Source organism: Rhinoderma darwinii, chromosome 1 (genome assembly GCF_050947455.1).
Source record: "Rhinoderma darwinii isolate aRhiDar2 chromosome 1, aRhiDar2.hap1, whole genome shotgun sequence".
Classification (NCBI taxonomy): Eukaryota; Metazoa; Chordata; class Amphibia; order Anura; family Rhinodermatidae; genus Rhinoderma; species Rhinoderma darwinii.
The window spans coordinates 442250389-442267947 of NC_134687.1; the positions used below are offsets into that span (position 1 = coordinate 442250389).

A 17559-nucleotide genomic window follows, 5' to 3' on the forward strand; every position below is an offset into this window, starting at 1 on the left:
GGGAGCCCTGGACCATCCTACTGTCCATAATCTTGGCCACCTCGAATTCCACCCCCTCAGGGGTGAGAACGGGAACAGGAGGTATCCTCGAGGAGGACCAGGACGGGGAGCAGCGTTTAAGGAGGGAGGCATGGAAGACGTCATGTATGCGAAAGGATGGGGGGAGCTCCAGACGGAAGGATACAGGGTTGAGGACTTCAATGATCTTATAAGGTCCAATAAATCGGGGAGCAAACTTCCTGGACGGGACCTTAAGGCGCAAGTTCCTGGACGACAACCAGACCAAATCCCCGACGACAAACCGGGGGTTAGCAGAACGTCTACTATCCGCCTGAATCTTTTGTGCGCTCTGGGACGCCTCTAGGTTCTTCTGAACCTGGGCCCAGACAGTGCACAGTTCCCGATGAACCTCCTCTACCTCAGGATTATTGGAACAACCAGGGGAGACGGAGGAGAACCTTGGGTTAAACCCGAAATTACAGAAAAACGGGGAGACCCCTGACGAGTTACTGACCCGGTTATTCAGGGAAAATTCAGCAAGGGGAAGGAATGAGACCCAATCGAATTGACAGTCAGAGATGAAGCACCTTAAATATTGTTCCAGGGATTGGTTGGTCCTTTCCGTTTGGCCATTAGTTTCGGGATGGAAGGCGGAGGAGAAGGACAGATCAATCTCCAACTTTTTACAAAAAGCTCTCCAAAATAAGGAAACAAATTGTACCCCTCTGTCAGAAACGATATTGACTGGGGCCCCATGGAGACGCAGGATGTGTTTCACAAACAAAGAAGCTAACGTCTTGGCGTTAGGTAGCTTCTTAAGGGGCACAAAGTGGCACATCTTGCTGAAGCGGTCGACTACCACCCACACCACCGACTTGCCCTGAGATGGAGGCAAATCGGTGATAAAATCCATGCAGATATGGGTCCAAGGTCTCTGGGGAATGGGCAAGGAACGTAGTAGGCCCGCAGGTCGGGACCTAGGGGTTTTGGACCTAGCGCAAACCTCACAAGCGGCGACGTAAGCCCTAACATCTTTAGGCAACCCAGGCCACCAATAGTTTCTGGTAATGAGGTGTTTGGTGCCCAAGATGCCAGGATGACCAGATAGAGCGGAGTCATGGTTTTCCCTGAGTACCCTCAGCCGGTATTGCAGGGGAACAAACAGTTTGTCCCCAGGGACGTTCCCGGGAGCTGCACCCTGATCAGCCGCGATATCAGAAGCTAAATCAGAATCCGTGGCAGAGACGATTATACCAGGGGGTAAAATACAAGCAGGATCCTTCTCAGAAGGAGGATTGGCCATGAAACTACGTGACAGAGCGTCAGCCTTAATATTCTTGGACCCAGCCCTATAGGTAACCAAGAAATTAAATCTGGTAAAGAATAGTGCCCACCGAGCTTGTCTAGGATTAAGCCTCCGGGCCGATTCTAGGAAAACCAGATTCTTGTGATCCGTAAGGACCGTTACCTGGTGTCTGGCCCCCTCCAGGAAGTGCCGCCACTCCTCAAAAGCCCATTTAATGGCTAGAAGTTCGCGGTTGCCAATATCATAGTTACTCTCCGTGGGCGAAAACTTCCTAGAGAAGTAAGCACAGGGGCGGAGATGGGTGAGGGAGCTGGTACCCTGGGACAAGACGGCCCCCACTCCCACCTCGGAAGCGTCAACCTCCACAATAAATGGCTCCTCTTGGTTGGGCTGAATCAGCACGGGGGCCGAGATAAAGCACTTCTTGAGAGTCTCAAAGGCCTGGACGGCCTCAGGGGGCCAATGGAGGACATCGGCACCCTTGCGGGTAAGGTCCGTAAGAGGCTTAGCGACGACCGAGAAGTTGGCAATAAATCTCCTGTAATAGTTGGCGAACCCTAAAAAACACTGTAACGCCTTAAGGGAGGCAGGTTGGACCCATTCCGCCACAGCTTGAACCTTGGCAGGGTCCATGCGGAATTCATGAGGAGTGAGGATTTGCCCTAAAAATGGTATCTCCTGTACCCCAAAGACACATTTTTCAGTCTTAGCAAACAGATTATTCTCCCGAAGGACCTGGAGCACCTTCCTGACATGCTCCACGTGGGAGGACCAGTCCTTGGAAAACACCAGTATGTCATCAAGGTACACAACAAGAAAATTACCCAGGTACTCTCTCAGGATTTCATTAATAAAATTCTGGAAGACAGCAGGGGCATTACACAACCCAAAGGGCATGACCAGGTATTCGAAATGACCCTCGGGTGTGTTGAACGCAGTTTTCCACTCATCCCCCTCTTTGATGCGGATAAGGTTATATGCCCCCCGTAGATCGAACTTAGAAAACCATTGGGCTCCCTGAACCTGATTAAAAAGATCCGGAATCAAAGGAAGTGGGTACTGGTTCCTTACGGTGACCTTATTCAGGTTACGATAATCAATGCACGGCCTAAGACCACCATCCTTCTTCCCCACGAAGAAGAAGCCAGCACCTACAGGAGAAGTCGAGGGGCGAATGAAACCCTTGGCCAGGCATTCTTGGATATACACCCTCATCGCTTCACGTTCAGGACATGAAAGATTAAATATCCTACCCTTAGGAAGCTTGGCACCAGGCACCAAATCGATAGCGCAATCGTAATCTCTATGGGGGGGCAACACCTCGGAGGCCTCCTTAGAAAACACATCGGCGAAGTCCTGAACAAACTCAGGAAGCGTGTTTACCTCCTCCCGGGGGGAAATAGAGTTAACGGAAAGACATGACATAAGACATTCATTACCCCATTTGGTGAGATCCCCAGTATTCCAATCAAATGTGGGATTATGCAATTGCAACCAGGGAAGGCCTAAAACCAGATCAGACGATAATCCCTGCATCACCAGTACAGAGCACTGCTCCAAATGCATGGAGCCAACCAGGAGTTCAAAAACAGGAGTATGCTGAGTAAAATAACCATTAGCAAGGGGGGTTGAGTCGATTCCTACTACAGGGATAGGATAAGGTAAATCAATACAAGGCATCTTTAGAGACATAGCAAATTCCACAGACATGATATTAGCAGATGAGCCAGAATCCACGAAAGCACTGCCCGTGGCAGACCGGCCAGCAAACGAGACCTGAAAGGGAAGCAAAATTTTATTGCGTTTCACATTAACGGGAAATACCTGTGCGCCCAAGTGACCTCCCCGATGATCACTTAGGCGCGGAAGTTTTCCGGCTTCTTATTCTTGCGCCTGGGACAGGTGTTCAGTAGATGCTTGTCGTCCCCACAGTAGAAGCAGAGACCATTCATTCTGCGAAACTCCCTACGTTGTCGAGGGGACATGGAGGCCCCGAGTTGCATAGGTACCTCCGAGTCCTCCGTGGAGGGGCGAGGAGACGGGACCTCGGGGGGGATCGCAGAAAAGTCAGAGGGGAGCACACTGAAGCGTTCTAGCTGACGTTCCCTGAGACGTCGGTCAAGTCGTACTGCTAGGGCCATAACCTGGTCAAGGGAGTCAGGCGAGGGGTAGCTAACCAGCAGATCCTTCAGGGCGTCAGATAATCCTAACCTAAACTGGCACCTTAGGGCCGGATCGTTCCACTGAGAAGCTACGCACCACTTCCTAAAATCAGAACAGTATTCCTCAACCGGTCTCCTACCCTGACGTAAGGTCACCAGCTGACTCTCGGCTAAAGCAGTCCTGTCAGTCTCGTCGTAAATGAGTCCGAGGGCAGAGAAAAAACGATCAACAGAGGAAAGTTCAGGGGCGTCAGGAGCCAAGGAGAAGGCCCACTCTTGGGGCCCTTCCTGGAGTCGGGATATGATGATACCCACCCGCTGGTTCTCGGAACCTGAGGAGTGGGGCTTTAGGCGGAAATACAGTCTGCAACTCTCCCGGAAGGAGAGAAACGTCTTACGGTCCCCTGAAAACCGGTCAGGTAACTTGAGGTCGGGTTCTAGAGGTGAGGTGAGGGGTACTACTAAAGCAGCGTCACCCTGATTGACCCTTTGGGCCAGGGCCTGGACCTGTAGGGAGAGGCCCTGCATCTGCTGGGTCAGGGTCTCAAGGGGGTCCATGAGAGCGTCAGCGTAGGAGAAATGGTAGACTAGGTAAGGGCTTGTAATTATGTAACGGCAGGAAGGAAGTGAAGGGAAAGTGAGCCCTAATCTACCCACCGCCCTGTCCCTGCCTACTTGCAACGACCCGCCCTAGGCGACGAGGTACAACTGGGCGGCGGTCCCTACGCTGGCTAAGTGCACAGGAAGACAAACAGGGAACACGCAAGGGAAGGGGCAGTAGCCACGGAACGCCACGAGGAAACGGGGCGGCGAACGAACAGTCAGGACCAGGACGAAGTGAGTACACCCGAGCGGGCACGGAGACAGAAGCAAGCCAGGGGCAAAGCAAAGCAGGTCAAGCAGAACTGCAGCAAGGCAGAAGCACGGCAGAAGCAGGCTGGAGCAAGCAGCAGTGGGGCCAGGAATCCAAAAGAATTACAAGCACTGAGGGAGAGCACAGGGCAGGTAATAAAGGGCAGGGGGCGGAGCTAACTCCGACAGACCAGGCCGCGATAGGCTCTCCCACTCCTGAGCCTGCCACCCTGGTTGGTGGGAGATGGTGTCAGTCGAACAGGTCTGGCCTCAGGTGTGGATTGATTAATCCCAGGAGTATAGCTAGATGAAGTACCTGGCAGATCCCTAACATCTAGTTTGAGAAATAGACGCCTCACAGGTCCTCAACTGGCAGCTTCATTAAATAGTACCTGCAAAACGCCAGTGTCAACGTCTACAGTAAAGAGGCGACTCCGGGATGCTGGCCTTCAGGGCAGAGTGGCAAAGAAAAGATGCTGAAAGAGTGCCTGACGCCATCTGTCAAGCATGGTGGAGGTAATGTGATGGTCTGGGGTTGCTTTGGTGCTGGTAAAGTGGGAGATTTGTACAAGGTAAAAGGGATTTTGAATAAGGAAGGCTATCACTCCATTTTGCAACGCCATGCCATACCCTGTGGACAGCGCTTGATTGGAGCCAATTTCATCCTACAACAGGACAATAACCCAAAGCACACCTCCAAAAATTGTGCAAGAACTATTTAGGGAAGAAGCAGGCAGCTGGTATTCTATCTGTAATGGAGTGGCCAGCGCAGTCACCAGATCTCAACCCCATAGATCTGTTGTGGGAGCAGCTTGACCGTATGGTACGCAAGAAGTGCCCATCAAGCCAATCCAACTTGTGGGAGGGGCTTCTGGAAGCATGGGGTGAAATTTCTCCCGATTACCTCAGCAAATTAACAGCTAGAATGCCAAAGGTCTGCAATGCTGTAATTGCTGCAAATGGAGCATTCATTGACGAAAGCAAAAAGTTTGAAGGAGAAAATTATTTTTTAAAATAAAAATCATTATTTCTAACCTTGTCAATGTCTTGACTATATTTTCTAGTCATTTTGCAACTCATTTGATAAATCTAAGTGTGAGTTTTCATGGAAAACACAAAATTGTCTGGGTGACCCCAATCTTTTGAACGGTAGTTTATGTATGTATGTATGTATGTATGTATGTATGTATGTATGTATGTATGTATGTATGTATACATATACACACACACACACACACACACACACACACAGGGTGGGCCATTTATATGGATACACCTAAATAAAATGGGAATGGTTGGTGATACTAACTTCCTGTTTGTGGCACATTAGTATATGGGTGGGGGGAAACTTTTCAAGCTGGGTGTTGACCATGGCGGCCATTTTGAAGTCGGCCATTTTGTATCCAACTTTAGTTTTTTCAATGGGGAGAGGGTCATGTGACACATCAAACTTATCGAGAATTTCACAATAAAAACAATGGTATGCTTGGTTTTAATGTTACTTTATTCTTTCATGAGTTATTTACAAGTTTCTGACCACTTATAAAATGTGTTCAAAGTGCTGCCCATTGTGTTGGATTGTCAATGCAACCCTCCCACTCTTCACACACTGATAGCAACACCGCAGAAGAAATGCTAGCACAGGCTTCCAGTATCTGTAGGTTTCAGTTGCTGCATATCTCGTATCTTCACAGCATAGACAATTGCCTTCAGATGACCCCAAAGATAAAAGTCTAAGGGGGTCAGATCGGGAGACCTAGGGGGCCATTCAACTGGCCCACGACGACCAATCCACTTTTCAGGAAACTGTTCATCTAGGAATGCTCGAACCTGACACCCATAATGACGTTGCTATCAGTGTGTGTAGAGTGGGAGAAGAGGGTTGCATTGACAATCCAACACAATGGGCAGCACTTTGAACACATTTTATAAGTGGTCAGAAACTTGTAAATAACTCATGAAAGAATAAAGTAACGTTAAAACCAAGCACACCATTGTTTTTCTTGTGAAATTCTCGATAAGTTTGATGTGTCACATGACCCTCTTCCCATTGAAAAAACTAAAGTTGGATACAAAATGGCCGACTTCAAAATGGCCGCCATGGTCAACACCCAGCTTGAAAAGTTTCCCCCCTCCCATATACTAATGTGCCACAAACAGGAAGTTAGTATCACCAACCATTCCCATTTTATTTAGGTGTATCCATATAAATGGCCCACCCTGTATATATATATATATATATATATATATATATATATATATATATGTATATGTCTCTTTGTAAGTGTGTGTTCAGTATTAAAGTAGAACAAATAAAATGAAGATATCTGTGCTGCCCCCTATATTCTATGCTGCCCCTTAAGGAAAACCACATTTTCATATATGTAATTTTTTTTTTTTTTTTTTAACAAATTCATAGCAATTACTGAATGGAAATAATTTTTAAAAAAAGTGTATCTCCAGTTTGGAGGTGCACTTCATGATAATGCGTGTGTGTCTATATATTTACCTTTATGTATGTATATATTCCAGAATGAGTGTATACAGTGCATTCGGAAAGTCTTCAGACCCTCTCAATTATTTTACATTTTGTTATGTTGAGGCCTTGTGCTAAAATAAAGAAAAAAATTCAAGTTCTGCCCCACCATTATGCACTCAATACCACATAATGACAAAGTGAAATCAGAATGTTCGTAAACTTTGCTAATTTATTGAAAAGGAAAAACTAAAATATTGCATTGACATAAGTATTCAGAACCTTCACTCAGCACTTAGTTGAAGCAACTTTGGCAGCGATAACAGCCTCCAGTCTTCTTGGGTACAATGTCACAAGGTTTACACACCTGGATTTGGTTATTTTCTGCAATTCGTCTCTGCAGATTCTATCAAGCTCTGTCAGGTTGGATAGGGACAGTCGGTGGACAGCCATTTTCAGGTTTCTCTAGAGATGATCGATTGGGTTTAAGTCAGGGCTCTTGCTGAGCCACTCAAGAACATTCAGAGAGTTATCCCAAAGCCACTCCTGTGTTGTCTTGGCTGTGTGCTTAGGGTCATTGTCTTGGAAGGTGAAACTTCAGCCCAGTATGAGGTCCAGAGCACTCTGGATCAGGTTTTAGTTAGGAATATCTCTGTACTTTGCTCCATTCGTCTTTCCCTCAACCCTGACCAGTCTCCCTGTCCCAGCAGCTGAAAAACACCCCCAGCAATCTTGTTTCTCACAGTCGGAGAGTCCTTTAGATGCTTTTTTGCAAACTCTAGGCGGGCTTTCATGTGTCTTTTACTGAGGAAAGGCTTCTTTCTGGCCACTCTCCCATAAAGCCCAGTGTCACATTGGGTACATGGACCCACTGGGTTGTACCGCCTTGACGGTATGGCAGCTGGTCAACAGGACAAAGGTCACAGTCTATAGTTCGTATAGGTGTACCTGTGGTAGCTCAGACAGTAGCAAGATAGGTTCGGCTGGGACTTAGGTAGCAAGCAGGCACCTGGCGTGGTGAAGCAGGACAGGCGTGGTACTCAGCGCAGCATGACTCCAACTCAATACGGCACTTCACCCAGGGATACAGGAACGGGAAACACTGGTGACTGGAAAACACTTAGGAGACCATTTGCATGGACAGACTACGGTAAGGACAACAAAGCTCAGGCAAGGCAGGAAGGAGCTGGGCCCCTCATAGTCCAGGGTGCTCATGGGCTAATTTGGCACTTTAACTCAGATGTGCGTGCTGGCCCTTTAAGAGCAAGCACGAGCGTGCAAGCACACCCTACGGGACCCGGCCGAGAGAAGCGGGAGTGAGCGCTGGCATCTCCTGAGGAGGAGATGGGGGCCAGCGCTCACAGACCCATGGCTGCGGCCGTCAGGGGGTGAGTGAGCCTGACGGCCCGCGGCCATGACACGCAGATTGATGGCGTGCTCATTTACCAAGGCCTTTCACCCCCGATTACTTAATTTGGTGGGGCGGCCCGCTCTATGAAGAGTCCAGGTTGTTCCATACTTCTTCCATTTAAGAATTATGGAAGCCGTTGTGCTCTTGGGAACTTTCAGTGCAGCAGAATTATTTTTGTACCCTCCAGATCTGTGCCTTCACATAATCCTTTCTCTCAGCTCTACAGGCAGTTCTTACCTCCGCATGGCTTGGTTTTTGCTCTGATATGCATTGTCAGCTGTGAGACCTTATATAGACAAGGGTGTGTCTTTCTAAATCATGTCCAATCAAATTAATTTACCGCAACTGGACTCCAATCAAGGTGTAGAAACATCTCAGGGTATGTGCACACGTAGTGACCAAAAACGTCTGAAAATCCAGAGCTGTTTTCAAGGGAAAACAGACCCTGCTTTTCAGACGTTTTTTGACCAACTCGCATTTTTCGCGGCGTTTTTCGCGCTGTTTTCGCGGCGTTTTTTACGTCCGTTTTTGGAGCTGTTTTCATTGGAGTCTATGAGAAAACAGCTCCAAAAACGTCCAAAGAAGTGTCCTGCACTTCTTTTGACGAGGCTGTATTTTTACGCGTCGTCGTTTGACAGCTGTCAAACGACGACGCGTAAATAACAGGTCGTCTGCACAGTACGTCGGCAAACCCATTCAAATGAATGGGCAGATGTTTGCCGACGTATTGTAGCCCTATTTTCAGACGTAAAACGAGGCATAATACGCCTCGTTTACGTCTCAAAATAGGTCGTGTGAACCCAGCCTCAAAGATGATGTAGGGAAATCGGAGGCCCCAGAGATAAATTTCAAGTGTCATAGCAAAGGGTCTGAATATTTATGTCCATGCAAAATTTGAGTTTTTCATTTTTAATAAATTTGCAAAAATGTCTAACATTCTGTTTTCACTATGGGGTATTGAGTGCAGAACGATGGGGAAAACATGATTTTTTTTTTATTTTAGCACAAGGACTCAACATAACAAAATGTGAAAAATAAAAGGGTCTGAAGACTTTCCGAATGCACTTGTGCCTTTATGTATGTACAGTATATATGTTCCAGTATGTGTGTGTCCTACATATGTGGTTAATTTGCGGTTTGTGGAGAGCAGCAATAGAGAGTCCCGCACAGGGCGCCATCCAACCGAAGGCCGGCCCTGCATACAATATAGACCACAAATGAGATGGAAAAAATGTTCACCCAGGGCTTAGTATCACTGTATCTACAAATATATAAACCCGCAATAATACAAGAGGAAAAAAACCCCTATAGCAAAAAGAAAATTTTATACGTGACAAATATATATCAATATACATACAAATATGAACTAATATACAACCATAAAAGACAGGGGTGGTGAGTGGCTATGGCTCCATGATGATCATAGAACCCCACGCTTATTGCCAGACTGCTGGTTTGTCAGAGTAAGGCTGGGTTCACACAGAGTTTTTTTGCAGGCGGAAAAATCTGCCTCAAAATTCTGTTTGGAATTTTGAGGCAGATTTTTCTCTGCCTGCATGCCAATTATTCGCGGCGTTTTTCGCCCGCGGCCATTGATCGCCGCGGGCATAAAACGTCGCGAAATACACTTTCTCTGCCTCCCATTAATGTCAATGGGAGGTCAGAGGCGTAAACGCCCGAAGATAGGGCATGTCCCTTCTTTTTCCCGCGAGCCGGTTTTTCCGCTTGCGGGAAAAAACCGCCTCCGCCTCCCATTAAAATCAATGGGAGGCATTTTCGGCCATTCTTTGGCGCGTTTTCCAACGTGGTTTCCGCGTCAAAAAAACTTGTCACAAAACTGTGTGAACTCCCCCTTAAGGTGCGAATAGAGAAAAGCCTGTTTAAATGATGGTACATATGGAGTACGATCCAAAATATGGTCACATACGTCAACATTTGTGTAAAGGAGTAACCCTATGGACAGCAGTCCCATTCCCAGATCCCACCAGAGTTGCAAACTGGCCTGTGCAACACAGGTGAGAATAGTACATGCAAATGCAGTCTCCTACCTACAGCTATCCAGGTGTTCACTGGGACAGCATGGTGCGAAGTACAGGGGGCATGTCAGAGTAGTACCAATGTTCCTTCTGCGACTAAGTAAATATTATAGATAATTGGATACTCCTGTTCTAATATCTAGGCTACCAATGTTATATTATTGTTGCACTTTGCTACTTTTGCCTGTCTGACCATGGACTCACATATAAGTTATATAAATAACAATTTGATCAGTTATTTGATTGGGAATAGGTAGTCATCACTATATATTGGGTTTTGTGTATATGTTCCCTGAGATTTGGGTATGCGTCGCCTCTATCTATTGTGTACATGCCATACCCTTTGGGCATGCGCTGCCGATGTGCGATTGAATTTGTGCCGCCTTAAACATCACTCTTTACATCTTTCTGGGTAAATGCCACATTCCTTGGGCACGCGCCGTTAACATGTGATATGGGCTCTGTGGTGTGCCTGTTCATAATATCACACACGCGTCATGTACTCTGACGTGTCCAGCACTATGCCGTCCCAGTGAACACATGGATAGCTGTAGGTAGGCGACTGCATTTGCATGTACTATTCTCACCTGTGTTGCACAGGCCAGTTTGCAACTCTGGTGGGATCTGGTTATGGGACTGCTGCCTATAAGGTTACTCCTTTACACAAATGTTGGTGTAGGTCACCATATTTTGGATCCTTCTCCATATGTACCGTTATTTAAACAGGCTTTTCTCTATTGGGACCCTACCTCTGACGAACCTGGCAGTCCATAGCCACTCACCACCACTCTCTTATGGTTGTATATTAGTGCATATTTGTATGTATATTGCATATATATTTGCCACATGTATACTGTATATATTAATTTTCTTTTTCTGTAGGGGGTTTTCTCCTCTTGTATTATTATTGGGTTACATGTTTGTGGGCATAGTGATAATAAGCTGGGTGAACATTTTTTCCATCCGATTTGTGGTCTATGTTGTATGATTGTCTTTCTCCATGAGTGATTGTCCCATGGCCTAACCAGTACTTTTTTGTGCATTTTTAATGTTAAGATTTTTACTTTTTTTTTGTATTTCGTAATAAAGTGATTTTATTCACATTAAGAGGTGAGGTCTGACGTACGTGTTTCCTTGTCTTGTACAATTGTTCAATGCGTCTCTGTACCCTTAATGACCGCCGATACGACTTTTCACAGCAGTCATTAATGGGCTTTATTCTAGGCCGCCACCTTTTCACGGTAGCCTAATCAACGTCCTGCACGGGTCTCCCGTGCAGGATGGAGCCAGGGCTTGGCTGTCTGATGACAGCCGGGCTCCTGCTCCAACGGAAGCGATCGAAGTTTACTTCGATCGCGGCTGCTTAACCTCTCAAATGCCGCGGTCATTAGCGACTGCTGCATTTGAGTTGTTTACAGAGGGAGTGAGCTCCCTCTGTCACCCATCGGTGGCCCGCATATGCAATTGCGGGCATCCGGTGGGGTGCCACGGCAGCCGGGAGCCTAACAAAGGCCCCCAGGTCTGCCCTGGCTATATACCTATTAGGGCATGCCAGATGCATGTCCAAATAGATGCCTGTCCGTTCTTTACTGACAGGCAATAATGCTCTGGTATATGAAGTATACCAAAGCATTATATCTGTGATCTAAAGATCGCATAGTAAAGTCTCCTAGTGAGACTGAAAAAATAATTAAAATATTAAATAAAAATGAATAAGGTACACATTAAAAAAAATATTGAAATAGTTTTATTTAGTAAAAGTGTAAAAATAAAATAAAAACTACACATATATGGTATCCCCGTAAATCGTAATGACCCAAGAAATAAAGTTATCATATTATTTAAACCACAAGGTTAACCCCGTAAAAACGCAAAAAGCAACGGCAAAATTGCTATTTTTTCCCATTCCCCCCCAAAAAATAATAATAAAAGATCAATAAGTCCCATGTACCCCAAAATGGTAACAATGAAGTCCCGCAAAAAACAAGGCCTTATATGGTGACATTGACGGAAAAATAAAAAAATTATGGCTCTTGGAAAGCGGTGATGCAAAATAAAATTATTTTAGTTCAAAAGTGTTTTTATTCTGCAAAAGTAGTAAAACATAAAAAAAGAACTATACATATTTGGTATTGCCGTAATCGTACTGACCCATAGAATAAAGGTAGCATGTTATTTACGCCGCACAGTAAATCGGCGTAAATGTAAAAACGCATAGAACAATGGCTAAATTGCTGTTTTTTTTTATATCCCCCCCCCCCCGAAAAAGTTAATAAAAGTTGCTAAAAAAAAATTCTACATACCCCAAAACAGTGCCATTGAAAAATACAGCGCATCCTGCAAAAAAAAATAAAAAAATCCTCATACAGTCATGTCGACGTGAAAATAAAAAAAAAAGTTATAGCTCTTCGAATATGACGATGGAAAAACTAAAAAAATTGCTTGTTCATTGGGGCCCATGCAGGGGGTAGGGGTTAAACATTTATGTGTGGTGCCCACTATTTTTGTAAGTCTCAAAGGGATCATTGTCGCTATGATTCAATGAAGTGGTGAATTTACAAGGATGTCTTAAGAAGTTAATGGGTGCTGTGTTTTTGTAAGTATCAAAAAGCAAAGAATAAAATGTAAGATTATATAAAGGCTATAGACTACAAATTATACATGCAGAAAAAAAAAAAAGAAGAGTAAAATGTAAAGAAAATGTAAAAAAATAAAAATAAGTAAAATGTGACTTACCACAAATAGAACCAACAGCTACAATAAATCCTGCCCATGAATAACCTCGCCTGAAAAATGCATCAGAAAGAGCAGAGTCTGGTATTAATGTATTCCAAGGCACCATTAGAGTCAGTACAGCAGACACAAGGATATAGGCCCCTGTTGCAAGACCTAATGACACAGCTGTTGCTATGGGAATAGCTTTTTGGGGATTCCTTGCTTCTTCACTTGACGCTGCGATCACATCAAAGCCTACGAAGGCATAAAAACACGTGGCAGTACCAGACATAATGCCAGAGAAGCCAAATGGAGCAAAACCACCATGTTCAGCAGACCAGTTTTTCGGGTCTGCAAGGATAAACCCAAATATAAGGATAAATATTATTACGCCCATACTGATGGCAGCGAAAATGTGGTTAAGCCAGGAGGATACTCTCACGCCAAAAGAAATAAAAGCGGTGGCAAACAGCAATATTCCAGCAGCCAAGAAATCGGGGTAGTGAGCCAAAAACTGAACATTCCAAGTTCCAATATGGCTTTCAGTATAATTTTTGATCTTGTGATCAAATATGGAGTCCAAATATCCACTCCAAGCTCTTGCAACTGCTGCACCGCCAATCATATATTCCAAGATGACATTCCAGCCAATCAGGAAGGCCCATAGTTCACCAACTGAAACATAGGTAAACATGTATGCAGATCCCGTTTTTGGCACCCTTGCACCAAACTCAGCATAGCAGAGCGCTGCAAGAAGAGAGGCAATACCGGCGATAAGGAATGATATGACAACAGCTGGACCTGCTATTTCCTTGGCCACTGTGCCAGTCAGTACATACAGGCCAGAACCCACCATTCCACCCACACCCAAAAGGGTGAGGTCAAGCGTCGAAAGGCATCTTTTAAACGATGTCTCCATCAAGTCATCTTCCAAAGTCTTCACTCTGTTCAGTTTCTGGCAAAACCGAACAACGGCCGCGGAAGAAGGCAGTCTATTCCCCATCTTGTAAAGTGGTATTCTTCAACACGTCGATTAGAGATGCGTTTCTTTCATGACTATTAGTAGTTAATCTGGAAGAGCAAAAATAAAAGAAAACGTTTCAATATTTCCAACACATGCATTTAATATCCACAACACGGCAACAGAATAAAGACCACGGCTCAAAACAAGTGCTAGGTTTAGAAGAGCCAGAAAATGCATGTTTGAATTAACCGGACCCCTTTTATGCCGCAATAGGATTCTACTAGAGTTAAAATTTCAGATGTTTCGATACAAAAAAGGTAAAAAGTTGCTTTTTGCATTTTTATTCTTTTTTGTCATCGCAAGATATATATTTTCCTGCTCTTTACAGGTAAAGTGTAGCTTTGCTATAAAGATATACTTCCAGTATAGAGCAAACTTCAGTTGCAGCTAAGTTATGACTCTGGTGCCAAGCCCAATAGTGCTGTACCTATTACCAAGAACTAGCAGTTATCGCCACAAAAGAATCAATAGCCCTAACATAGTACGGGTCGGCAAATACTCAAACATCGGTCGGCAGGTCCCTTCGTATAATGTATTTTTATACAGGGCTCTCCCCTGGGAATATGCTGCTGAGGACCGAGTCTAAATCCAGCATAGGTGCTTGAGCAAAAGTAGATTCAGCAGGAAAACCTAAGAAAGTCTATTATCAGTGCCTATTACTGTAAGGCGCCCTGTACGCTATGCAGATTTTGTTGTGGAATTTTCTGCCACTGAAAAGCAGCTTCATACAGCTAAATGGGGTTGTTTCTTGCAGCAAGCATCTGAATCCCAGGCAGCTACTACTCCCTTCTTTTACCTTGTATACAGCGCACAATGCTACCCTATTAGAGTAGGAGAACTGCTAGTGGGTCCATTTAAGTACCAACCTGCCGTGCCTTTAGGTTGGAATTTTGGGCTAGGGTCACGTCTGAGTTGTTTTGCAGTTAGTTTTCGTGCTCTGCCACCAATTTATACTAATTTGTCATTGGTTTTTCAGTTTTTATCCGTTTGCAGTAATTTTTCTCCCATTGAACGAATTAAAAAAAAATAAATAAAAATTCCTAACAGAGCCTGTAAAAACAACGAACAGAACACATGCACTTTGGCATACATATTAATAGGATCCATCAATGTCTGCACCACAGTAAAGCTTCCGATTCTCAGACGTTTTTGTAACTACTCGCGTTTTTCGCAGAGTATTTTAAAGACGTTATTGGAGCTGTTTTTCAATAGAGTCAATGAAAAACGGCTCCAAAAACGTCCCAAGAAGTGACATGCACTTCTTTGACGCGGGCGTCTTTTTACGCGCCGTAATTTGACAGCGACGCGTAAAATTACACCTCGTGGGAACAGAACATCGTAAAACCCATTGAAAGCAATGGGCAGATGTTTTGTAGGCGTAATCGAGCCGTTTTTTCATGCGAAATTCGAGGCGTAAAACACCCGAATTACGTATGAAAATAGGGCGTGTGAACATACCCTAATAGAGCATCAATCACTGAAGTACACACTGCAGGAATCCGGGTGCACTGTGACCTTGAAGTTCTCTAAGAAAAGTAGCTTTCTTCTTTCCTAGCAACGAAAAAGACCACTGAACCTTAGCACTAGTTTACATAAACCCTAACAAAAATGGCAAGTGTTTCCTACAACTCGTACCACCGTGACAGATTCTCTTTAAATAGGGCTAGAGGATTAAAAGTATTAGAGGACGTACAGGTGTATACAGGGCACAATGAGATGCAGATGATTTGTGACGTTATTTCTCATCATAGGACCTGTGGGCATGGTCATGGGGAATAAAGTTTATAGGTAGGAGTCTCCTAAAATTAAATAAGTAGATGGGAGCACAACTGTAAAACAAGCCGGACCCATAGAAAAGTGATCACGTGAGGAAAGTGATATTTATGTAATAAGATTATCATTTTGAGTCATTCCTGAACGGGTTTCTAATTTATGATTCTCAGATGTCTGCATGTCACATGGGGCATGGTATAACCCTACAGCAAAATGGAGTTCTGAGAATCTATTATTATTAAACATACGACTTAAACATATGACTTTTCCTCAGGGTATTATAGGTCATATTCATCCCGAATGTAAAACAAAGTTCAGCAGTGAAGCAGCAGACCATGAAACTGCATTAATGGACCTGAAATATAATACTCAAGCTGGCCATACACTAGAGATTTTGGCCAAAAAGGCCAAATTTAGGCCACTTTCTGCCGACTGTCGGTGCCTTTTTGTGACACGAATGAGTGTGACAGGTGCTGACCGAAGACAAATATCTGTGGAAAATTTGATCTGCCGTTGGATTTTTTTTTTGGGTTGTTGGCAGATGCACTGTTAGGAAAGTTGTTCTTTCCAGACGTCAGACCTGCATCCCATCAATGGAAGAACAAACCAGGCCAAAGATGAAGCCAGATATCAATCAGTGAATTGTAGTTTTAACTTAGTGCGTTGGGGTCTAAAATGTCAGCCTTTACAGGGTAATCGTGAATGACAAGTCGTTCAGAAAACGGACGTCTGAAATCCCTAATGTATGTCTAACTTAAAGTTTTGTATGGCGTTGATGCAACCAAGTCTACTATCAGAAAGGTTAAGAGGTTTAGGCATTTAGAAACTTAAAATGTGTACAGTTAATTACAGATTCACGTGTATTATAGCCCTGTTGTAATCATAATTCTTCAGAGCTGAAATCTCCCTTACTAGATCAATGTATGCACAGGAGCTTGTTCTAGAGAGTTGAAGTCTGTAAATTGGAGCCTTTACACTAGGCACTATACAGTAATTTGATGTAGCCAAGCTGTAAATGGGCGTCTAAGCTGTAAATGGATCTCGCATCCATATTATATAATTTTATCATGTTTCAGCAACTTATGCTTTCCAAGTTCCATTTTGTTTTTTGTTTGAAAAAAATAAATAAAAAGGCTTTTATTTATACCTCCTGCCTAAAATGGAGTTTTATTACTAGCAGCGCCTCCAAAAATCCCACAATTTTTTTCCTACAAGTATTTTACATACGGACAAGGTATTTGCACTACCCAATGCCCAGAGGGAAGGACAGCAGCAGTTACGACATTGTACACCAGTGGCGGATTATCATATGGCCCGAACCACACATCATTTTTAAAAAAACACATTGCAGCGCGCTAGCACCGCTAATGGGGAGGAGGGGCGGGCTGAAAGGGAATAGGGCCGCACCTTCCGCCCTGCTGCCTCTCTGAAGGGGCGGTGGCGCAGAGGAAACAAGCCGCCGCCACCCCCTCCTGCACGAATTGTACCTGCGTCTATAGAACGCAGGTACAATTACATGCATAAGCGCTGAATGGCCGGGTACGTTCCGTGCCCGACCATTTAGCGCCTTACAATGACGTTGATTGGTAGGGCAGAATGAGTTGTCCCGCCAATCAGCGCCTTTCAACATGTTGAAAGGCGCTGATTGGCGGGGGAAGTCATTCTGCCCTGCCAATCAATGATGGTAGCGGCGCGATGACGTCATCGCACCGCTTCCTTTGTTGAAGGGCGCTGATTGACGGGGCATGTCATCTACAGGAGGGAGGGTCTATATGTGGGACACAATCTACAGGGGAGGCCTTAT

General features: G+C 44.8%; 1 protein-coding gene across 1 annotated transcript in view; it reads right to left on the reverse strand.

Annotated features, from left to right (window-relative positions):
• The window catches only part of SLC7A4 (solute carrier family 7 member 4), a 44386-nt gene that overhangs the window by 12742 nt on the left and 14085 nt on the right, over positions 1-17559 (reverse strand). The window contains exon 2 of the mRNA XM_075831030.1: positions 12980-14029. Coding sequence (XP_075687145.1) covers positions 12980-13961 — 982 coding nt within the window. The 5' untranslated portion in view covers positions 13962-14029. The remainder of the gene's footprint in view (positions 1-12979; positions 14030-17559) is intronic.